Source organism: Hippoglossus hippoglossus, chromosome 12 (genome assembly GCF_009819705.1).
Source record: "Hippoglossus hippoglossus isolate fHipHip1 chromosome 12, fHipHip1.pri, whole genome shotgun sequence".
NCBI classification, from domain to species: Eukaryota; Metazoa; Chordata; class Actinopteri; order Pleuronectiformes; family Pleuronectidae; genus Hippoglossus; species Hippoglossus hippoglossus.
The window spans coordinates 14757999-14784011 of record NC_047162.1 but is presented as its reverse complement, the minus strand read 5'-3'; the positions used below and the strand labels follow the sequence as shown (position 1 = coordinate 14784011).

General features: G+C 41.1%; 1 protein-coding gene across 1 annotated transcript in view; it reads right to left on the bottom strand.

Moving 5' to 3' along the window:
- The window catches only part of mmp17a (matrix metallopeptidase 17a), a 65599-nt gene that overhangs the window by 18030 nt on the left and 21556 nt on the right, over positions 1-26013 (bottom strand). The window contains exons 2-3 of the mRNA XM_034602237.1: positions 9720-9852; positions 8612-8747 (exon numbers count right to left, since the gene is read on the bottom strand). Coding sequence (XP_034458128.1) covers positions 8612-8747; positions 9720-9852 — 269 coding nt within the window. The remainder of the gene's footprint in view (positions 1-8611; positions 8748-9719; positions 9853-26013) is intronic.

Sequence of the window (26013 nt, the reverse complement as noted above, 5' to 3'; positions counted from 1 at the left end):
CCCCCCCCCCGTAAATCCTCACTTTATTACTTGTATCCATGTTCAGCATTTAAGTTCACACACTTAAAAGTAACAGACTGTGGACTAGAATCACAAGTATTCGCAAAATCTAATTGAAAAGTACAAGTTTGAGTATTTTTCTTGTAAATGTGTGTATATATATTATAAATTGTACATGGTAAAGGATTTCTCTGTAAACTCTATTCCACATTCGTGCTGTTTATCCATTAATCAGTTAACAAATGTGTTTTTATTAACAAAACACTCATACACAGTAGAAGCAACATGAGCTTACAGCCATAAGAAAATGGGATTTTCCTCATTAAAATGAAAATGTATGCCACGGGGTCGTTTCAAAATCGAATTTAGATTCTATCCTATCCTGAGGGGAGACCAGTGCTGTGCAGTAAGTATGAATTTTTCATGCTCACAAACATGTGCCCACACTGTCCACTTACTCATACTGAGTGACCCTCACTGCAAACCGCTGCTATAGCCAAGGTCACAGCAAATAGCTCAAACTCCACAGACAATTCACCTGCTTATTAGTCCTAATTCAGACAGACGAGGGTGGTTGTGTGTGTGTGTGAGAATGTTTATAAGAGAGAAAGAAGGAGAGGCTGCGTGCACGTCTTGGTCAGAGCGTAAGTATGCATCTAAATGTATGTGTTGGCTTGTGTGAGTGCAATTGCAGGTAAGTCCTGCAAGGTCGAGGCGTTCCTGTCCTGCATCTCATATAAGGAGAACAGTCCCAGGGAGCGGCTGGTGTTTACATAAGGAGACCGCAGGAGCATGGAAAATGAAGCAGGTGTCACTCCTCTGTGGCGCCTCCCTTGTATTTGATGAACTTAACAGACGGTGACAGGGATCTTGTCACTTTCTTAATCTTACAAGTTGATCGCTATTGATTATGTTTTAATCAAGCTGTCAGATCTTTATTAAAAGGAAATGCAAGTACTTTTTTTTACACTAGCTGTTCTCCTGTCATAGACTTTAAAAGATTGTGATGCGACGATTTAAAAAAACAAACAGGGTGACAACTAAAATCTTTTCAGGAATTCCAGCTCAGTCAAAAGTTCATTCCGTTTCAATTCACTTCTTGTGGCTGTGGCTCAGGAGGGGGAACGGGTCGTCCTCTAACCCAGAAGGTTGGCGGTTCGATCCCCGTCTCCCCGATTCCGCATGCCGAAGTTTCCTTTCGCAAGATAATGAACAAAACTGGCCCTGATGGCTGTATGTCAGATGGTAGCCAGGATGTCCCCAGATTAAAACGGACTAATGCCTTTTTATTCACAAATATTAAAACTATAGTTTTGATGATTAGGAGCCACCACCCAGGTACTGTCCTGACCTTCACGTGACTGATGCTGCATGGAGGTCAGGACCCAAAGCAAATCCACACCCGACGCGTAGCCACCACGGAGCTGCTGCACCACCTCACTGACCTTTGCCAGCGACATGTTTATGGATGAGGCTCCTTCCAGGTCCTCAGACTCTGCCTCCTCCACAGAGGACGCATTGTCTCCGTTCATGTTTGTAAATGTGCAGGATCTCATGAAACTGACAGGTGGATGGGAATCGACAGCAGCAGTGAAGAATCCCTTTCCTGTCACGTCACTGTGGTGAAGAGGGAGCTGATGAAGCAGTTCATCTACATATTGGCTCAAAATAAAACATGAAATGTGTTTCTTATGAATTGCAGGGAGCGTAGTAGGGGATCCACACACTTTATTTTCAGGTCATTACATTATAGAAAACCTTATTTGTCATCTAATAAATGTAAAAACAATCTATTTATGCCATTGCCAAAGTAAAACTAATATTTATAAGTTATTGCAGCAGTGTTGGTATTTCTATGTATTCCACAGGTGAACTAAGCAGATATATTTATCTAATACCGACTTTATAATTATAATTATTTTACTTCACATAGATGTGTAGAGGAAATACTGCAAACTCTGCCATAATGTTGACAGCCTGTTCAGATCTACTGTATCTCATCTACTATTAAATCATGTCAGTAAATTCATTGCAGCTTCACCAATGTATTTAATAACCCAATCCAGCTGAGTTGGCTGACGATAAACAAATTATTAAATAGATTTGTGACTTCTTTGGGTGCAACAAATGGGACATTTATTCATGGGTTGGGTGTCAACTCACCGGGAACAAATGATGACAGTAAAAAGTTGTGGTCAAGTTGTGGTTTGTGGGGAGCAACGCAGCGGTCGTATCATTGCACGGTTTTCCCTGCTCATCTCTGAAATAATAAACTTGTGGATGATCCGTCTGTGTGATCGAAGCATGAAACGTTTATTTTCGGGCAATTTCCCGCCTGTGCCTGATGAGCAGTTAGAGAGTTATAATCACAAGAGCCAGCAGCGTTTGAGAGGAGAAAAAATGCAGATCCAAGTGTTTCTGGCTGCAGCAGAAAGAAGGAGTCGTCAGCCGTAACGTGGCCGAGGGGTTGTTTAGCTGCAGCAGAGCTCCTGAGTGTGCGTCACTGACTCGCAAGTAAATATCAGAGAACAGAGAGAGTCCTGTTAGACGTTTGCACATCAATCAAATCTAATACCTTCATAAAGAGCTGCTTACATCTAAGAAGCCCCGGACACTACTGAGTCGGCAGGACTGACTGTGGATCTTCCTCGGTGGTGTTTAACTGACAGACAGCGAGCAAGAAGAGGACACGGGTGTGTAAGATGGAGAGGAAAAGAGCACGATGGGAACTGGGGTCAGTAATCAGACGATTTGGATAATTATCTCTATAAAAAATAAAGAAAATAATTTCTGCCACATGTAGAAAATTTCTTTTTTGTCTTCTTCGCCACAGAGTTAAATAGAAACTCTGCGACTGGCTTTTAATTTGAAAGGACCAAATGACTTTGCTTCTTTCTGATAAATTGGATTTGTTAAGGTTCTGGCCTCTGTTAATTTCCCCCAGTCTGAAAACCATCGTCTTGTGAGAAGAGAAAAGCTTTTAACGCTAAAATCTATTTGACTTGTAATAAATAAGAGGAGGGGAAGGTTCGGGAAAGGGTTTTATGAGTAATTCATTTTTTTGGGGTGCGCAAATTAACATTTGTCCATCGTAAAGCAGACCAGACACACAAGACAATCCATAGAGCTGAAGCAACAATACATGTATAATAGCACAGTAAATCTCAATAGGCTGCACATCGAATGCATTTGAATTTTTACTTTATTCCAAGTCGATGTACATCTAGTTTTCTTGTTACTGAAATACTTGTGGAGAGTTTTTTTCACAGTTGTAGAGCAGATGAATTATTATAGAAAGTTTTACTTCTTATCTGACGGATGTAAAACTTCCACCTTTTGAAAATCTGTACGAAATCAAGGTCTTAAGCCGAACGTAGAAATGTGTCCTATGGGGATTGATGGGGATTTGCCATCACAGGCTCCGTGGCACATTTCACTACATCATAATAATCCCGGTCAGATCATATCTGAGAAATAACAACAGTCCAATTCAAATATTGCATCTTTTTGTTCAGCACCAATTTTACACCCACGTCTGTGGATCCATGTTCAACCTCCGGAAACTTTGAACCGATTGAAAGTATCTGAGCACAACTCGCTTCCTTCCAGCTTTATCTGTTGCAGATGAATATGAATCTTCTCTGTGTGGCGCCGGCAGTGCAGGGACCTTGAAGCAGAATAAAGGCGCAGTCGACTATAGAAGGTAAAAGTTGTGAGATTGTTGTTGAAGTTTTTTTGAGTGTGTAAGCGAAGAGTTTTCCACCTCGGGAATCAGCTCGGCACCAGCGTGTTACATACAGAGATATGCAAGGGAAAGGTCCATAAGGAAACATTTTATACATTAACCTGGATTAAAGAATATATAAAGTAAATTACACTCCTGAGACAGCAGGTCTGAATGAAATATCAATGTTGCTCTATTGATAAGTGACACCATATGGAAACCTGAATATGAAAGCAATAGATCCACAAGTGTTTATAATAAAAAAAGCACAATAACTTCACCATCTGTTTCATGGCAGGAGATCCAGGCTGAGAAATTCAAGGTTCATGTGTATCTCAGTTTGCAGAAACTCTTGGCTGCTTTGGGCTGTTCTACAAATGCGAGAGCTGTGCATTGAAAGGTGGCTTCACTGGACTGAAAAGACAGGTTAATTCTCAAAGCCGAGCGGGGCCGAGCTGAGAGGCGGAGATGATTGGCAGCAGTAGTTTGGCAGTAGTACGGCGAAGAGAGAAGGAAAAATAGAAAATGTTCCAGTCATAAAACAGCGGGTCCTTACAGCAGGGTGCATGCTGGTCCCCTGAAGCAGATGTTGACTCCCTAACAACTGTCTCTGTGCAGTGGGATGCTGGATCGCTGCCACCAGGTTTTCCACAGAGAGAGAGAGAGAGAGAGAGAGAGAGAGAGAGAGAGAGAGAGAGAGAGCCTCTGTGCAAAAATCACATCCACAACAAAAAATGTTCTGCACCTCAGACTGAAAGCCTCTGGTGGGTGGATGTGGAGGATTATTGCAACAAGGCAATGCCTGCAAGGACAGAGTCACCAGGTAATTTGTTATCAATACGCCACAACCATCCTGCCCCCGGGGACAAGTGATTCATCCCTCTGAACTCTGAGTCCCCCCTCAAAGTCTGAGTCTTAACTTCGGCTGCTGCAAACCAGTGTGGAGCTGAAGACTCTCTCCCTTCACTGAAGAGGGATGGCCCAGCCCAGCACCTGTAGCCAGAGGCTAAAACCTGAAACCTTGGTCAAACTTAAACTAAAGCTGGGCTCAGACTACAGATTTTGAAAACCTGAGCGTTCAGGTGAGGGGTTGTGAATATCTGTTATTTCATGGAAATACATCTGATAGCTATTTAGATATTTGATTCTTGAGGCTATCCTGAGCATTATGGCTGAAACAGTGTATGCAAATCAAGGACTTTGCAGGATTGTTCAATGCAAAGCGCTAATTATCATAAATAAAAATGATACACCAATGTAGTAGCATAGTACATCTCTTTGTAGAGTTTGTAGCCTGATGCTCGTCTTGCTGGACGTGGCTTCTCTATTTTCTGCTCCTACAGCACTGCAGCCCCCCCCTCCCTCCTCATCAGCTGAGAGTTCCTGCTTATTGACCTGTTTTCTTTCAATCCTCCAGTGTCCCGATGTTCTGCTTTCCCTCGGCATCTTGCTTCATTTTGCTTCCCCTCTGTCCTGCCTGAGCTCCATTAGCCTCCTCAGCTCATCCGTCTTGTTGCTTTGGCCCCATCAGACCTGTTTGTGTCCCATTCTCCTTAACTGCAAGTTGGTCTGGGCAAAATAAAACCTTAGACTTTCCCTCGGGTACGTAAACACTTGTTTAACTAGTGCTCGTCCACTGAACAGATCTCTGCTACATACGCTGTGTACCCACAGGCATTCTGCTCGGTATACATATTGCAACTTACTGCTGCATATTATATCTTATATTGAATTTTTAAATACATCAGCAGGTTCACTTTGCGTATTTTGGCTACTTTAGGCAACAAACTAGCAAACCCACCTCGACTTGATTTTATCCTTCAGATATGACAGGAGTTCATGTGTCTGGAATTGGACAAAAGGTAATTTGGTCTTTGTAAACCAAACGAAAAAAACAACCCTTAGCAAAGCAGCTTCGTCATGATGTTAGTTTGCAGGACACACACTCACAAACCAAACTTACTTTCTTGACAAACAGTATCTCGGCCCCACACATCCTCATTGCCAGGGCTCTCACAGACTACCTGTCGGTTCCTGCTGTCAGGTACGCACTGCAGCTTGTGGAGCAACACCGCGCTCGACTGAGAAGCCGTGGTGGCCTGTCAGCTGTAAACAGCCCGATCCTCCACTGAACCAAAGCAGTTTAAACTCTTACACTGGTGAAAAAGGTGGCTCAACACTAGTGGGAGAATAATAATGAAACTAAAATCAGAGAGAAAGAGTCCTGCTACGCATCATCAAACCAAATGTTGCTGTGTTTACAATGTGCCAAATGAAACAGATCCTCTCTACCACAGCTTTCTTGCTTTTCCCTTGTTATTAGCTTGTTAGCGCACCTACAATGTGCAACACATTCAGCAGCTGTTACTTGTCCTTAGGTTGAGTTTTCATACCTGTCATGCATAATTAGAAACTTTGCAGCTACAACACTTGCAGCAAGAACCAGCTTGAGCAATAAAAATTCAGTATAAGCTGAGAGAGCTACTTGATGATGTGACAAATCATGAATGAGCACACAGCCAATATGTGTCACAGGTGGTTTGTGGCTAAAAGCTTAGTTCAGCACATTATCTTGCTGATATTTACTAATTGGCACAACACACAAAATACAGCTGAGGGATGCAAACAGTGGCTGCAATTTAAAGTGACTTAGACATTTGGAGCTAAATTCCGCGCTGTAGTGATCGTGGTTGAGGTTCTGACGATACATGTTCTCGACCAATCACAAGTCAGTATCCAGTGTCAATCATTATGTTTCACGCCCTTTCTATGACATCAAATAAGTAATTTAAGCCAAATTTACTGGAATATGGAACTATCTTTGAGAATAATGTATTTTAAGTGTCCTTTGACTTTTTAGGTTGGTCTATGTCCTAGCAGCCAACACGGAGGATGTAGGGGTTTATGACCTATACCACAAGGGGGCAATCAGGGTAATTTGGCTTCACTTTTAGGGAGCTCATGGAGTCATGTCGTCCATCTTTATATACAAGCTAGTATATTAAGACAACAATACAGTGGGATGTAATTGGGAGATGTTCAAGCCCATGAACGAATACTATTAACACCATGAATGGTTTAAAGAGATCAGCTGGAAGATCTTAATCAAAAGTAGGCTGTCGTCATGACGACTTTGTAATGACACTAATCCTAAACAACCACCTCTCACCAGATGGAGGAGACGCAACATGGAGGGAAATACAAGTCACCATAAGCAGATATATGTGTTTTGCATTGCGTTGTGTTCCTGTGTGTTTGCATATGTTTGTTTGTCTACTGCATTCATGCGTTGTGTTTGGACACATTTGCACACGCAACATGTCCGAACTCGCCACCGCACCAGCGTACATCATCTCCTTGTTGTGTAAACGCTGATGGCGTGTGTGCATGAATGAGCACAGGACCAAGCATATGTTCCTCCTCCTCTGCTGTCGAGCACTAAGCTGTTTCCCTGACAGATGTTCCAACTGCACTTAACATGAACATGTTATTTTATCATGAACTGTATAAACCACAGACTGACTGTTGATCTTTAGGAGTTATACAGATGCAGGACCGTGAGTTGGACTGCATGGACACAGAGATGCAATAAGTATACATGTTAAAAAACCTCTGTATTCCGTGCATTTCTCTTGCTGAAGTGTTGTAAATTATTATATATTCTATTTACACAGCGACAGGAGTGCGTTTCTTTGTATACCTGAGAGGAGAGAAGCACTTCCTGCCAGTCTCTCTAGCCAGCACGCCACTCTCAACACAATGCTCTTCCTCTGAGCCAAAAAATTGATCCAGAAACTACACATTTCTGCCTTGAGGAAGAGCCACCTAATGTAATTTATCAAGGGCTGCACAGATGGAGAGAAAAGTGGCAAAACAAACGTAATGGTTTATGACTCTGAGTTCCCTGCAGCGCAATAATGTGATGTGCTGAGGCAGAGAGAACCTGTTCTCATTTGACACGGACTGAACTTCACTGAAAAACAAACACTGAAACACGGCGGTAAATATTAGTACAAAATCATACTAATACGAACAGCATGTAGTTTATTTGTGTCCTGAATTGTGGGAGGAATAGTTTTTCCTTTTCAGCAGTGGTTTCGCTGCAAATATGTATTATATTATTGGATTATGATCATGGATGGATTAATTTATATTCTAATGCTGCTGTTGGTGGTAAAGGTAATTATAACTACTTTAAGTACTGCTGGGAAGCTTAATCCATATTTGCACATAATCCTTTATTTGTTGATTTAATTTTCTATGAATAAGGTGAATCTGCAACAAAAGTATTAAGTACAATTCTAAAATGAATGCTGTGTAATTCAATATCTGAATTATTTTTGAGGAGAAAGTATAAAGTAGAATAAAATGGAAATACTACTGGACAAGTCATTCCTATGCAAAACAATTGCTGTTTGTTTCCAACACATGATGAGTTGATATTTGTGAGCTAACGTTCACACCTGTGTTTAGAGTAGATCACACTGTTTTGAGGTAAGTAAAATTGTACTTAAGTACATTAATTAAATGAATATATCCACACATGAATTTGACTGATGAGCTTGTTATTTGGTTTGTGAAGAAACACCGTCACCGACCCACCATAGTGTTAATGATGAGATCTCATCGACTCAGTGGTCACATCTCTGTGAAGCTTCATTCTTCATAACTACAGATGTAAATACTTTATGATTTACTTCAGATGTAAATAATTAATGATTTTGGTTCAGTTTGGGTCAACGCACTTGACCAACAGTATCTCTGCATCACATATTCCAAAGCATTTGACATTTGACATCTAGAATCAAAGTAGGATTCTGGATTATTTTACTCTTTTGAGGTGTTTCGTCATTGCATCAATTCAATGTGTACTAAGTTCTTCCCTACCTCCAGGAGAGATGCCTCTTATTCCATTTGTTCTGAGGGGTCGAGCTTCGTTTGCTTCGGCCCGCCGTCCCCTCGGCCTCAGACACATCTGGCAGAGAACATCTGGGTGTTTTCATTAGACCCAGTGTGGCTTGGTCTAAAGAGAGGCAGAGAAGAGCATGTGATGGGGGGGGGATATATTCAACATGTTTTTTTCAAGACAGGCATCTTAGAAATAAACACAGTTGACAAATAGCTACAGATTTTATTGAACATAAAGTGGTTTCATCTAGTGGAAAACATCCGATTTTAAGGAATAAACCTCACTTCAGTAGCTGTGCACTCGCATGAATACACATGTGCATCTAACGTAGGTTGTGAGAGGCCATTAAATCATACATGCTATCTATGAAAACCCCTTTTACAGTCACACTCCAGCTCTGACATGCTGCTATTCAGGCCAGAAATTATACTTGAATACACCAGTGCACTATTTTAAAATCAATCACACGTAGTATCAAGCTCTCTGTTGTCTGTAGTCGTATACGTCGGGGCAAAGAATGATGTTGCTTGTAAAGGAGGATTGTGGCGTGTAAATGTGAGTGAGACTGGAAGTTATTTATGAGAAACGATGTGTACAGTATATATATATATATATATGAGGAAATAAACTAATCAATATGCCGTTATTCAGTATTACAGATGCCACTGTTATCAGTCATATGGTGCAGTGCTGTCATTCCGCCCCACGTGTGTGTGACAGCGGCTGATTGGTGTTTACGAGCTGTCCCACGGTGTTTAGACGTCTTTGCAATGTTATGCAACCCAGCACAAAAGGCGTGAAAAATAAATTTGACTAATGTTCTAATGTTCGCCGGTTGTGCCACAATGATATTGATTCAACTCGGTGGCACTTTCCGAAGCCGTACTTTGTGTTTGTTGTCAGCTGGATTGCGCGATATTGCACTACATTGTGGGGCATGTCTTGCATTTTATCCCCAGGTGCACTTCACATCAAAGCACAATTCATCCTCTCACACCCACATATTGTCGTGACACAGCAAACACACACATTGTGCTTCCATCAAAGGGAACTCTCCCTCCTCGAAGCAAAACACAGGCCACATACCGAAGACTCCGGTCTCCTTCAGGCCTCCGAACCTCTGCATGGCTTTGATGGCCTTGGTCAGGGCCTCCTTGGTCTGCAGCTGACCAGTCACTGGGTCGGGGGGCGGGAGGTAGCCGAACCTGCTCAGCCAGTCCTGCAGAGGGAAACAGCAGACGCAGAGGTCAAGAGTCGTCGCAGGCATTTCAATGACTCCAAGTATCCCACAGCTGCTGAGACGGTTGGACACCTGTTGGTGTTTACGCTCTGTGGATTCAGTGTCTGCACACGTGTGAGCATCCAGGATTTGTGAGAGCTTTGTGTCAGTGTGCGACAGGTTGTGCTCTTGTCTGGAACAACAGACAATAAAGGACTCAAAAATAAAGGATATTTTAAAGCAGCACTGAGAAGGAACAGAGTCAAAATCAATGTAAGTTGGCAGATTGGACATGGGCCAAACTAAAAAGCCAAACTAAATGTCAACCAAATTCTTCTCAAAAATGGTTTCTATTATTTTAGGTAGTTCCTAGAACACTGATGAATATTCAAGTGTTTAATTTTCCAGTAAGTTTGATTCTGGTTAGTTAGTTGATTCTATAAAAACGAGGAGAAACGAGGAACGGCAGCGTTCGTATGTGGGATATTTTGGCTTCATTTCTGGACAGTGGGAGGAAGTAGAGACACGTTGGCCAGTTGTTTATAAAGTCCGTTGTTTAATACCATTATTCTGATTTGTCAGTTTTGTTTTCGCGTATTGTTCAACTTGCAATCAATGATATACTCCCACTGTTCCACATCTTTGCAAATTGTGTAAATTCTTCAAGAGTCTTTCCTTTGGTTGCTTGTAATAAAATAAGGGATATTTATTCACAGAAGCTGTGAAACTATTTCCCTTCTACTTTCAATTATCATCTGTTCCAATTAAGGCAAAATTCCCTCCCTTTCTTCTTTTAATTGATTCCGGCTGCTCCTCTCTTTTTCTTTCTTGCGGTTTCTGTCTCTCTCTCTCTGTCCTCCATCTCTCAGCTCTACCTCTCCGTGATCTAACAGCCAGTCAGGTTTTTTAACGGATTTTTGATCAGCGCTCAGCTGAGATGAATGACACAGATCAATACAGAAGCAAACATCACGTCGACAACACTGTGAAAATCCCATTAACTTTAGTTTGTCACAAATCTTTATGTTGATGATATTTGCCTCCTCGTGCTTGGCTTTGCTTAACAAACGGGGAGTTTACAGAATACAGATGAAGTAGCAGTGTTGGGGATGATAAGAAAATATAAGACATAGGGGTCAGTGTTTAAACAATAAGTAAGGTTCACTATTTATAGTCTAATTTCCTCTAAAAAAGAAAAGTCATTGTAATCTATTTATTTTTCAAAAACAAACACAGATGCACATCTGCATTGTATATTCTGTAAAATACAAATTTCCATATCGACAAACACCCTTGTGTAGAAAGAAGTGTATTATTGAGCCGACCGATAAATCTGTGGGACTCTAGTGGTTGCATTGTTAAGTATATATGTGTGTCCACAAATTCTTATGGAGCGGGTCTAAAACTCCAGAATCGTCCTGTTCTTGTGTGAAATCTGAGTTATGTCTCCGATGTGTACAAACTACAAACTCCCTGCATGTACACACACACACAGACGCTGCCTTATACTTTAATGTCCTGATAAATGTCAGGGACACGGGACACTTTTCACTCACTAATAAAACTGAAATCTCTGTGATGATGTGCTTTTAGTGCCGGCGCTCATGCCAGGTGGCTCGGATATAAAAAGGTAGATGAGCTGAGGTTTATGATTGAGATGTTCTGTAAATATATCACCGCACATCTACCGGTTTAAAGAAAAGGGAAAAAAAGAAAATTAGGAAAGTTAATGACCGAAAAAACTATGAAGTAGTAGGTAAAGATAAAAAAAAAAAAAAAGAGAGCTGCTTCGAAAATTCTGAACAGCATCAAGGGTTGAGCCTGACAGAGCTGACATGTGGAACCCTGAATGTGGTCTGGGTGAAAAGCACAGGGATTCTGGGGCAGGTTATGCTGAGGTTCTACAGCGAAGCACTTTGAGGTTCAAAAGCCAGCCGCCCTACTTCTCAGTGCCTGAGTGATATGTCAGCAAACTGAAAGCTCTGGCAGAATCTGCAGCAAAAAATAATGATACCGTATTCAGAAGGCGATATTGTTCCCTCGGTGTCAAACTTCCATGTCAGTTTTTTCCTCGATTTACAGGGCAGTCACATCAAAGGGTGAGCGAATATCAGCGGCTATAGATTTGGTTTCTTTCTCAAGGACCAGCTCGCTGAGACCAGAAGGATGATTTCTGCATTTTAACTGTATGTTATCTAGAAAGACATCAGTTAATACCACTGGCTGCATATCCAGACAAGCTTTCTATGTCTCTGTGCGTCACACAAAGAAAAAAATAACACAAAAATACCACCATACCATTAGTGGACCTTTTGACTACAATTGAGCAGTTTCAGCACATTGTTGAAACCACTAAGAGCATCAATCCCAAAGTGCTGTTGGATCTGAAGTGATAGTACGATAATAAAAGCAATTCAATGTGCCTTACGTAAGGTACAAAAATGCAGTCGGACACTTACAGGCACACTAGAGAGGAATCTTATCAGTTGAGGTAAGTAGGAAGTATATTAAATTACACTAAAACGACTGAAATGTTTTCACCCCTGTTCGTTGGCTTGTTCTTTTTTGTTGTTTTGCTTTGTCAGCACAATTACGCAAAAATGCTGAATGGAATTTCACGTAACGTAGTTGAAAGATGGGACATGGGCCAAGAAAGAACGAGTTAGACATGGATCCGGACAAAGGGGCAGAACCAGGGTTGTCTTTATCACTTTCTTTAACGTTCCACGTTTTTTGGGGGACATTTAGGGGACTGAAAATCGATGAGTGTTTGCAATAGTTTTGTCACCTTTTATTTGCAATTCGAACATTCATTTGAAAGTGGCAGGTAAAGATCATATTTGAACTGTAATGACCTGTTGGAATTCAAAATATACAGACTAGAAGACCATGGGACCACCTGAGGTAGTTTGCCTCATGATCCACCTGAGGGCGCTCACAACCAGTATGTTATGTTGTTTTTCTACAAAAATGAAGGACGCTAGCAAGCACGAGTATCCTGGGTGGACGATCTCGACACCAAAACATCTGAGATGCGGTTTGTGGAAGTATCTTGTGTTCGGCAAAGTAACAAACAAAGGTACGTTTTTTTGTTGACCGCGTACCATGCAACTATCTTACTCTTCAACGACAACAGACCTGCAGGCTCACTTGTTAGCTTCCCACTCAATTGAGGCAGCGGAGGAGGAACCACGGACGAGTGGAGTAACGTCAAGTGTTCAAAACCTTGTGATTACGTACATGCATGTGGGTGACGGGGCATATTCAAATGCATTACAACTAATTCTGTGTCATGTCAAATTCGTTCAAACTTCATTTTTGGCAAATGACAACGCTTGAGTGCAATTTTGGTGCGGCTACTAGTATATAGTACTTTATATAATCCTAGGAAACCTGAAAAAAATGGAGGCAGTATACAATATGCACCATTGCAACCATCAGCTGCATGTGAAACCAGTTTGAAACCAGAGTTTCTGTGTTCACGGATCATGTAAAGCACTGCAGATGCTCAGATGACACACAACAGATGCTCAGTTATAAAAATGCATTCACTGAAGGACACATTTGATTACACTTAATTCTCAAAGAAAAAGAGGAAAAGGTAGAGTGGAGAGGGCAGACGCCTCGCTCAGCCTGTATATGATGAGAGTACTGAAGCCGCACGTATGAGTTTCTCTGTAAATCTGTGATTAACAGCAGCACGAAGGGACTGACGCAGATGGCCAGGACGACACTCTTCTTTAATCATCCACCATTAAGTCACGCATGAGACACAGAAAACTACAGCAAACAATGAGGTCTAACACTCCGGCTATCACATATTCTTCAAAATGAAAAACATATTCCGGAAAACAAAAAAACATCCGGCCAAGCCAGCAGCACTGAAGCTCTTTATCCGAACGATCTAAATCACTCTTTGTCGGACGTTGTCATGTTTCAGTTGCTCTGCTGACGTCGGCGTTAATGTGTAGAATCTGCACTTCTGATTCACCACTCGTAGATAAGAACCAAAGAACAACTGTAAATAGATAGTAAATAAGGATCACGTCTGTGTTTATGCATCTCCTCTCACGTTTGGTCTTTTCAGCCAATAATGCTTATGATGATCCAAGCTCAACACAAGTCCTTCCTGTCTCACGTTTCAAAATAAGACCCATTTTAACAGCAGTCCACCACAATAATAAATTCCTTATATGCAACATTTCTGTGGCACAATGTTCAACCAATTCCAGCATTTGAAGCCAATGTGAGAACCAACAAGGCCTTAACTTGACAAGACGAGAAAGTACAGTGTGTACACAAGTGGTCAAGACAGAAAAGGGTCCTTTACCACTTTGTCACTGAACATCATTAGAGGTTGTGCAGATCCAATATCAAACTTCAGTTTAGCATAATTGGACTGTCTATTAAAAAGCTGTCCATCGCTGTGACGCATATTTATTGACACAAGGTCGTTGTTCTACGCCATCGAGAACCACAAACTCCATCATCTATCTAACTGTCAGGGCTGCATGCTGCTGCTCAGAAAGTGACTGTGCCTATCAGCAAGTACAATACGGGTAAGTAAGAGTGTGTGTGTGTGTGTGTGTGTCAAAGAAAAGAAAGATGGCAAAAGACTCGGGTAGACGGAGGAAGACGAAGAGTCTGAAGATACTCATCCTCTCAGGAGCCTTGTAAACATCAAATCAAACAACTGGCTATAATTTCACGCAGACAAGGAGATAAACGTCATTCATGCATGAGCAGACTGAATGACACTGACCCCAAAAGAAGAAGAAGGAGACAGACACACACTTCAGCATCACTGGCTTTATTCCAGCTGACCTTCCTAAAGGTGGATTTATGTCCGTGGTATGAAAACAGGTCAGTGTGAAACAGGTAGCCGTGTCCTCTCATGTGTGTTTTATACCAGCTGGTAGTGTTTAGAGGATATAGGACTGTTTTAGGTACTTCTACAGCCAAACTGGTTTTATGTGTGTATTTATGTACTTTAAGTTCCTGTGGACGTTTCACTTTCCACTGTAAAAACTTTCTTATTCAACCTCTTTACAGCCACATTTCGAGCCAAGAAATTGAGAGGATTTGTACTGAAAAGGCAAATTTAATGTTTTATGGTTGTGTATATATATCTTAAATATATAAAGATCAATGTGGAACGTGTTATGGGGAACTAAGTGGAAACAGAGACTTTCCACCATTTTTTAAAAGGGGATTTTATTGTTCATTCAAGAGTTTGATGAACACAAACAGTCATTTGTATCAATTTTAGAGAGTTTATCCAGAATGTGCTGGAAGAATAATGGGCCAATAAAAGGCTTAAAGAGGCAGCGAGAACAAACAAAGACTGGGTCCTTCACAAGGAGAGAAAATAGTGATGGGAAGCATTGGATCAATCATCTTAACAGGATATTTTTATCAAGTGATCAATGATAGATTCCTCGACAGACGCAGCTGTGGGCGTCATTATAAGAAAAGAGAGTGTGGCAGCACACAAGCTGAGTCCAAATGATATGTGGAGATCAGAAAAATACACTTTATGGTTATGGATCCAACTCATTTTGCCCACAACTCTCCTTTATTAATATTATGAAATGTTGTGCAGACATTCATGCTCCCCAGATGATGAATCCAATGGGAAGAAACAAACCAAGCAGTTTTTCTTGACGTATTTTTTATATGTCAACACTTAAAATGTCAACATACAGAATTTTCCATAAAGATTTGGGGTTTTTATATTAAGAACAAATAAGCAGCAATTTTTTCAGTAAAAGATTGCGGCCCAATGATTGAGAAATGTTTATTTGCTTATGACATTACTTTGTTTTAGTTTTATTCTTACTATACCGACACTGGGCTGAATAAGGAAATCTACCACAATCGTAAAAATTGTAAAACATTTGAATTGCAAAGACAGACAGGATCAATTGTTTCACTTCTACCTCAGCCCACTCCCCCACATTTTTGACATGTCTCCGAACGAGACTTGAATCAGTCCCCTGCAGAACAAAGGCACAGGAGAAAGAGAAAATAAATAGGAGTACAAAAAGGAGAGAGAGCGAGCGAAGAGATGGGGGCAGCTCAGACGTTGAGAGACGGGAACCTAAAGCTGGTTTTGTCAGCTGCTCCTCCTTATCGCCAGCAGGTCAAAGAGCCAGATGGACAAAAGGGAGAGCAGATCTTAAGACAAGAACAAAGACAGCGAGGGAGAGACGGAGGTGACGGGGAGGGATGTGATGTGCCACAGTGTAAAGATGGAAGACACCGTGTACTTCTTGAGCTGCATGGGAGAAATTGGTTGAATTTATGCCACGAGTTGCATAAGCATTACAAAAATTGCTCTGAATTCACCGGTTTAAGGTGTTTTTTTCAACATGTTTGACACATTGCTGCTTTTTGTTGGATTTGTATCGGCCTCCTGATGAGAAACTTTGCTCTGCAGCATTTGCTTTAATTTAGAAATGAAACAGTGTGGAGGAACCTCAGCAGCAGCAGGGTGAAGATGAAAGAACGTGAAATACAAGAATGCACGCAGAAGCAACATTTCATCCAGAAGTGGATTCAATTCAGACTTTTTTCCTGGTTCGTCTCGTCACACAGTTGCATGTTTGGCACACACGTGTGTTCCGCCGTCTCCAACACATCAAACCACTTTGTTCCCAGATTAGTAAAACCTGTTATGTAACGACGCACAGAATCCACAAGGATTAGTAAAAGCAGTGAAAGCACACAGCTAAAGTGAAAAAAAAAAAAAACATTTAGGAAGTGTTCAACGATAATGACAGTGATTATGTAATGTCATTATATTTCCCCATCTCTGGGCGCACAGCTCACTGCTTCAATAAGATGCACTGATTTTCACACGGCGGCTGTAAAACACTGCACTGCTGCAATATTGAGGGGAGCTCCACTGTATGTTGTACAACAGGGGCTGGGAAACTCTCTTCTATCAAGGGCCATTTAAATTTTTATAACATCCTTCGAGGGCTGTACTAAATTATTGAACACATATATTACACTAACCTCACTAATACGATGGCTGGAGCTGCTTGTGGAGCTGCTTGGGCGAAGCATCTGGTGTTAAATGGACGATACCAGAATAAGTTTCTTTCTGGGTCAATCAGTTTTGAGCAGAATCGGAACTTTGCAAGGGTCTGTTTTGAAAATAACTGCTCACAGCAAACATACATAAACTCTAACGTCTTGAGATATCGTGTTCAAGAGGCTAAAAACATGTTTTGTAAGACTTTGACCTTTTACATTTGACCTTTAAAAATCGTATCAGCCAACCCATGAGTCTAAAAGAGCATTTGTGCCAAGTTTGGATGAATACTATCAAGGTATTCTAAAAGATATTATGTTCACAAAGCAGGTAACTGTGACCTTGACCTTTACGTCCAAGTGAACGTAGGAATGAACCAACTTTGAAGAAATTCCCTCAAGTTGTTCCTGAGATGTTGCATCCACAAAACAAAACAACGTGTTAAGTACGGCCACAGTTAACTTGACCTTTGACCACCAAATTCTAATCAGTTCATCCCTGAGTCCAAGTGAACGTTTGCACCACAGTTGAAAAACTTCTCTGGAGGTGTTCCTGAGATATTGCGTTCACAAGAATAGGACAGATGGACGAAAAACCCCCAAAAATATGATGTCTCATTTAAGTCCTCAGGATGCACATACAGTGAATAGGACTCCAGCAGGGGGAGGTTGTTGTACGCAGCCCTGAGCTTGTCGATGCTTTGCAGCTCAGTGATTCCATGTTGTTGGTTGTCAGGCACATCGGCTGCTCCCACGTTAAATGGTGTAGCAAATGTGTTGAGCTCCTTGTGTTTACTTATCATGTCCTGAAACCTCTCGCCAATTGTCTGGAGGAGTTTTGCAAACTCACCAGCATAATTCAGACGTCACTTCAGGCTTTTGTTGTGGGAAAACACACAGTGTTTGCACACAATGCAACATTTGACTTTGTGTTGTTAGAGCAGCTTCACAGCGGCAAACAAGGCTCCTTCGCAAATTCTTCTTTCAGTATCTTAGCCATTAGCTCGATCACCCAAAAGAATCCGCCTGCACAGCATCGTCCCTGTCAGAATGTCGTCAAAGAGCGCTGTATTTGTCCCTGTAAGTCAGACAATGCAGCTGCATGTTTCCAGCTGTGAAGATGCACTTGATTGAACTTGTTCTCGCCGCAACTGCATCCCTGCAAACTAGGAGAAATAATTGCTGTCATGAGATTTTTTGGTATTTATAAACTGTCTCATGGGTTGGTTAAATTTGCCTCTGAGGGTGTTTACAGCCTGAAATTCTCCACCGTACGTGAAACAAACTAAACTGCAAACATTTTACTGCAACCCCTGGACAGCAGAAACCACCTGAGCTTGCAGCCAGATACTAATGCAGAGGCGCTAACATATTGAGTCATGGCCAAACAGCATGCAATTGGTTGCTTATCATGCTCTGAGCAAACGTGTTGTTGGGAGGATAGTCGACTGCACCTTGAGGATTAGTGCGACGGTAATTTGGCAACAGCGTCATCCACAAAAACAGCAGGTAGTCTCACATCAATGCCTGTGAATAAATACAGAGCAAAGGATTGATCTAACAGAAACAAAACATGTATGATCTCCTGTAGGTTAATTTATCATTTAACTTTCATGTTTAACTTGAAGGAGACATGTTGTGCTTTTTCAGGTTTTCTTTCCTCTGGTGTCTTATATGAGGTTTTTTGTGTATGTAAAGGATCTGCGAAGTTAAAAAGCCCAAAGTCAAGGGAGCTCCTCTTCCCTCAAATACTTCTCCTGAAACACCTCATCAGGAGGAGAGAGGAGCTGCAAAAATGGACAGTATGAGGACAGTGATGTGTTTTCTGAACATTAAAGCACGCAAACCTTTTCAAGTAATAACCGAAAGTAAAATGATAAACCTGAACAAAAGCCTGATACGTCTCCCATTGTACAAACAATCAGTTAAAGTAGCGGTTTCAGTGTTTTGCTGAATCCTCTATATCCTCTTGATAGTCTCTTACAGTTTTTAACTGTGTACCTATCCACTGTTATGAATCAAAACAGAAACCAAATTAAAACAGAAGCCCCAAGGTCTTGCACGACACCGTGTAACTCACTTGTGTAATATTCTAAACATTTGTAGATGCAAGCTCTGCAACATTAAAGTTCTTTTTTATCAAACTTGAGAACCGAGGAATGTTTTTATTCATGACTCTAAGATGAAAAACATGAGGTCACAAGATGATTATCGAGATGCACAAAGAAAAATCTTTCAAAAGAGACAACCTGAGAGGGGAAAGAACGTATTAGAGGCTTTGAGTCAGAAGTCGCCCACTTAAATTGACACAAACTTAACTTGTGTAGTCGTCAGTCCAGGTCTCAACCTTCTAAGTAAACCAGAAAACATAAAGCAACAAGTGAAGTCACCAGAGGGCAAATCACAACTCTTCTGATACAGCTCTCCCCAGAAAACAACAAACCCCACTTTGCATTTGATCCAGATTTCTTTATGAGAAAAGGGAGCTGAAAATCAATCTCTTTGCACTTTAGTCCTTCTATGATCTAATAGCACATTTTCTACGCTCCTCACACACTCGTACAATCACCGACGGCATTAAATCATTTGAGGTTCTGTTTGTTCTATTTCATGCTACATTATCCGTGGAAAGAAATTAGCTTGGTCTCGAAATGCGGAGCCCTGGTCATTGCAATCGCATTATATCATGAGGACTGAGCAGGTAAACGGCTGCAGTAGATATTTCTGGTTCTTTCATTTCTTTCATTACTCCATTTCTCTATCCCTATTTGTCATTCTCAATTCTCCATTTACTCGCTCTCCCTACCTGTGTATTGGCATGTTGTGATGAAATATATGAATCATACTCCCCATGGAGATGAAAGAAAAGGAGGGAAATGGAAATAGGTGTCGACACAAAATGACAGAGAGGGGAGAAAAGCCTATAAACAGAGCATTCTGTATTTAACTCCACAGCATTTCTTCATCGTTAAAGTCAAAGAGGAAGTCATTTGAACGTGCAGCACATCCCATCAGATGGGACGAGCTCCCTTCCCCATTCAGCCAAAGGTCAAAGTTCACCTCAGCCTCTGTAAAAGGCTTAATTTGTTTTGTCCCTCCTGCAGTCGAGCTCCTGTCTGACAGAGCCTCCCTCTGTTTTCTCCTCCAGACCAACAGCTGCTGAGTCCCCTCAAAGCCCCGGCCTCAGTGACAAGTAATGAGTCACCAGGAGACGTTTAACCCCGCGACCTCAATGTCTCTCAAAGTTCAATGAAGTAGCAGCGGCCACTTCAGTGTTTACATTGTTCTGAGATGCCTCTGGGACGAGGGCAGACCTTGTATTTCCTGTCGGCTACATGGTTGCTGAGCAGCAAAGAGCTAATACAAAGCAGAAAAGAGGAAACGAGTTTGTATCAAGAAGCATTTGAATGGGAAAATACATTCTAGGAAGTTTTCATCCTCAAAATGGTTCCTATATATTAACATTCACAAGATCTGGGGGGTGTATTCATGAAAGTTCTTGAAATGACATTAAATTCTCTATAGATCCAACTAAATATAAAAAAAAATTTAAGGGAAACTTTCACCATTGTTCTGGGAATAAGATTCAAAAATAAAGTTTGTTTACTTAAGGGCTACATATTGTTAAGAAAGGTTCTATAAAAATAAAGTTTTTTTTTTGTAGTTCTCCCGTTCTCCCAGGGCAATGTTCCAAATCTCTGCTTGTGGAAATGTCCTCTTTGAATTTAAATTGAATCCCGGTGTGATATGACATTAACCTAAGTATATTTAGTATAATCCTAACGTAAGATATCAAAACTATTAGCCACAGTATCACACATAACAAACTGAGTGTTGTCTGCAGAGAACATCTCCTATACTCCACCATCACCGTGCCGCCGTCTGTGGATCAACACAAAATCTCTGCTCTCAGCCAAGCCGATTTCTCTAAACTGTTGCTCGCCATAACACCCGGGGAGTGTATGCAGTAGCTGCTGCGATGCTATCGTTCTCCAAAGCAGTTGGAGTAGCTTTCCATTTTATATCGGCGGCTTATAGTGAGAAATCGTTTACTCGAGGCATTACACTGGGACGATATAACAAGAGGAGCAGTGGTATCTTGTGTGTTTGACTAAGGAGCTCATAAAAACATTGGAAACAATGACAGACTTGGAAAGCAAATGCAGTTTCCTGGAGGAATGAAGGATGTGGTTTCACCTGTGCAGGCAGAGGCGAGGAAAATAAAGAGGATGTAAAAGATAAGAGGGGGAGAGAAACAGCTGGTGACACACAGGAGTGGTTGCACAATCATTTTCACACCTGAGAGTCTGGATGAAGGTCCAACACATTTGATCTGGTTAGTTGTGGTTTTCACATTTCAATGTAGGGATTGACATTGATTGGTTTGGTTCATTTTGGTAATTTCGTGCAATCCGCTTCAGCTTTGTTTTCTTCTTCTATCGTTAAATGAAGTCTCAACTTCCTGCAATTGGTCTGACAGTCTGAACAATCTGGACCACCCCTTTTGGTCGGACTAAATGTTGGTACATTGGTCTGAGGCACCTTAGACCTGGAAAGTCAGAAGGTTCGGACCAAACAAGCTATGATCACAAAATATCACATAGTGAGAATTAAACTGAGCTTTAGATATGTTGTTGTGTGTTTTCACTGATGCACTTCCCACACTTGTTGTCTCACTTCTCACAAACAAACCGCACTCTTGTGATGAAGTCGACTTCTTGCCAACTTGAGAGCCAGACCACATCTGTGATTTAAAGTTCATTGATTAAACGCCTCGAAACTAATTTTTCATAAATCTCCATGATCACAATTTCTTTGCTTGGATGTAACTCAAAGCCTTCGCCTCATTTAGGATCCGCAGATCTACGACTTTTACAAATTAGATGCACCTCAATCTCCACCCATCACTCAACGTGTTCTCTTTCTCCGCGCCAACAAAACATCAGAGAGCATCGGCGACTGCAAAGAGAAAGTGTGTGCAGCGGAAATTACCACTAACAGACTTACCTAGTGTGAACGTGCCAAGTGCGAATGAGAATCCCTTAATAAATAAACTATTCTGATGCCAGAACTTGGTTTGTTATAAAATGAGCTTCTTAAGCTTCGGTGTGTGGTGGATGTCTGAGTGAAATGGAATCCGCCAGCACCTTATTTTGAGAGGGATTTGATCAAATTGGTCAAGGATTAAATCAACAGAGAGTCTGGGTTAAAAAGCACAACGCCTTCATCAAAAAATAAATGGAGACGACTTTTCCCCTCAGCCAGGACGTGATCCGGATGAGAAGGAGAAGGGAGACGTTATTGAATTAACACACATACCACCAACCTGTGCTGCTCCACTTACTGTGACCTGAGAACCAACAACATTTATGTACATGAAGCTGAAGGGATCATCAAGATTAATACATTTTTTTAGCCTCCACAGATTGAGGTGTAGGGCAAAATCAAAAGCACCATTCCCATAGGACGTTTTACATGATCGTCATGTTGTAATTAGAGCTCAACAGATTTTTGGAAGTTGATGCTGAAACTGACAAACCGAAAAAAAGTCTGATATCAATATATCAGCCTTTGTATAAAATATTAAAAAAAAATATGATTATTAAATTTTTAAGACAAAAAAAATGTAATCAAGGGTCGATATTATTATTACATGTCAACCACAAACTCTATTATAAACAACATTAATAAACATAAATTCACATCTTTTGTGTATTGTTAACATCTTTGTAAACATTTAATTTATGTTAACATCTAAGAAAAATCTATATTAGTAAAAACAAATTTCGTTGAGAACAAACTGACACCATTTCCAACAGCCAGAATGTTTGTGCATCTTAAAATAAAAGCAAGATAAAGATTTTCATATCAGCGCATGTCTACAAACATTAACACAGATACCAACACGTCTGTGACAGGCTCAGATCAATGATTTTGAAATAATCATAGTTTTGAGCCACAGCTTCCAGTTTATTCCTGCGCACTACGACCAGATGATAACCAAACCAGAAGAATCCCAGATGTGAGTCTTCGCCTGTCAACACACAACTCTCTTTAATTTCTCTGCAGAGAATAGAGGTCATCTCATTTCATGGCCCTGTCTGTAAAAAAATAAAGGTCAGCAATTCACTAAGGCCCTGATGGGTTTTTCTTAACTACAATACTTCACTTTAACCTCAATAACCATCTTAGCAGCCATTTACCCGCTCGATAGAGTTCTTGATTGTCCTGTTATTATGTTCTAATGCACATTTTCATGTAAGAATGTCTTCAAACCAAGTCCAAAGAAAACCAACGCAAGCGTAAAATGCAGAAGAATCAGCTCCCGGATGTGTCGCTGGTTAGAGTGTGTGATACAGTGTGTTGAGTGAGACACTGAAACACTGGAGCCGTGTGTGTGTGTGCGACACCAGCAGCATATGTTGACCCCCGGGGGTCACGCTTAATCCGAGATGTTCCTAAAGTATGTGTCTCTGTTCGAGAGTGTGTGCGGGTGACATGCACGGTCGTATGATGTCAGAGGGGGTAAGAGGGACGAGTTAAATGGAAACACAGCAGCGAGCGGTGAATCATTCCCCTCTTCATCTAATGTTATGTTTGCTTCAGAGGACAGAGACGCTGCAGAGGACTGGAGGGACTCCGCTGCTCACACGCTCCGAACAGACATTACCAGGGACCTTGCATCGATTTTAATTCTTCTTCTATTACTTACCAGCTTTCTTTCTTTAAAAAAATGTAAAATGTGAAACTCCAATAATCAATATTTCCTTCACATCAACACTGGATCAGGGGCCTTTTAAGCTTAGAAAAACAAATAAAGTCCAGTGTTCACAACTTGCTGGCAATCATTAAGAGCCAAAACACCTAGCAGGATAAAGTGCCAGATTATTTTCTTCGGAGACGGCGGAGGCAGAGAAGGAATATTGAGCAGAAGGAGCACATATCTGATTTACATTCATCATGTTGCCAGCGCTGTGACTCTGAATGAATGCTAATGTTCTGGTCTTTGTCTGCTGGATGTGTGAATGGGCAGTTGTTTGCTGACTCTTTCGCCAACAACTTTATAAAGCAACAATATTGTGGCTACGTGCTCGGATTTGCTGCGGAGTCTCGAAGGGGCCAAAAGAAAAGCAATTATCACAACTTTAACTACAATTTTACATTCAGCCTTTTCATCCCTTGCAATCGCTTTCCATTTCACTTGTTTTGCCATCTTCCTAACTGTGCTGACCTCCTCCACTTTTGAGCTGAGTCCTCACACCAGGGACCTCCTCTGTTACGTCATGCATATTCATTTTAAAAACAACGCTTTAAATGATTTAAAACAAAAGAATCCATTGAGAGAAGTGTTTTCTGCTCTGCGTCAAAAATAATCTGCATTTATACAAGGGCTGGGCGATATGACTTCAAATCGACTTTTACCTGGATTACGATTAATACACGATTATCTCTGCACACATTGGGTGGAAAAGACCGAAACAGGTTGTCTCGGTTTCCTTCCAACCAGACTAAACCCCATCCCATAATAATTTCAAACTAAATCAGAGCCTGCAGCGATTCCTAAATCTCTCTCTTAGAGGCCTGAAAGCTGCAGAGTAATGTGGACACCAGACATAAACGCTGCAAAAGTGCTGCATTTTAAACCTAAAATGAATTAGTGTGGACGTGGCCTTCAAGGTGTGTGAAGGTGATGGAAGATTTAAACCCCACCTTCCAGCCATTGTCTTGGGCAATATACATAAGGTTAAGGAAGATAGGGAGCGAGATGGATGGGCTCTCTGCCCAGGTCAAAACACAATTGGAATATTAGCAATGCGGTTTTATCTGCTTCAGAGAGACGCCTGCAGGAGAATACCACACACTCCAGAACTCAACTGGCAATTTTTCAAAATGTGTGAGAAGGCAGGAGGAACAGATTGATACGAATAAAAGACCCGAGCACCTTTTTTTATCCTGCTAGTTGCTGCAGGATCCCAGACACACAAATACTTTGCTCTAACCTCAGCCCTGCTCCCTCCTCTCCACTTTGACCAACTTCACGTTTTTCTACAAACCTTAAGTGACAACTCTGAGTTAAATGAGTCCTTTAACTTCTACCTGAGGCTGAGAGAAGGAGATTAAATATCACATTTACTCTCTACTCAAAAGAGCCGTCAATTTATTTCTTTGAGTTGTAGAGTTTATACATTGTCTGTGGTTGAAGTAATGAAATTGCTTGTTTTACAAATTCATTGTTAAACAAAACCAGCACATATACATAATATCATCTGTTTAAAGGTATTAAAGCAGCACATATTTAGTATATAGACTGTATACAGTGAAAACTACGTCTCTTATACACTTATGCATTATATATATTTCTTTCAGCATCATACTTTGATCACACAGATGTGACGGTGCTGAGATGGTGGAGCATCTTACGACCGTGCTCTGTGACATTCATTAACCCTGTCCTGGCTTATTTATCATCTTTTGCTGTGTTGAAAATGAATGTTGCTCCTTGGTGGTGAACTGTGCTGCAGCTGCAGGAGTAAAAAACCCACAACACAGCAGGAAGAATATTATTGTTCTTTATGATTATAGTAAATATCATTTGAATAAATTGCAGATTTCCTTGCCTGCACATTGCACTTAGAACCATCTGAAGGTAAAATCAATTCTGCACAAGAACAGTGGTAGGTTGTTTTGTGTTTACTTCTGCCAAGGTGGTTATGTTTTATTTGTCTGTCTGCATAATTACTCAAAAGTTAATTAACCAATTTCCATCAAATTTTGTGCAGGGGTGGATAAAAACCCACGGAAGAAGCCAATACATTTTGGAGGAGATCCAGATAAACGGTTAGATCCAAGGTATGGTGTTAGCCATGGTGGAGGTTTGCCTTCTCTGAGCGCCCCTTGAGTTTACCATCTTGTAGAAGTAGTCAAAAAGGAACCAATAACCAATCGTCAACAGAAAGGATCTCATCTCAACCATTCATTGGCTATAGACAGTGTTGACATTGGACAGGACATTGGGATTCTGTCACATTCACAGAAATATTATGTGTTGTGGGCAAAACTAGAAACCTCACCTGAGAATTTCAGTGGATATGTTTGACCTTTTTTTGGAAAGATTGTGTCACA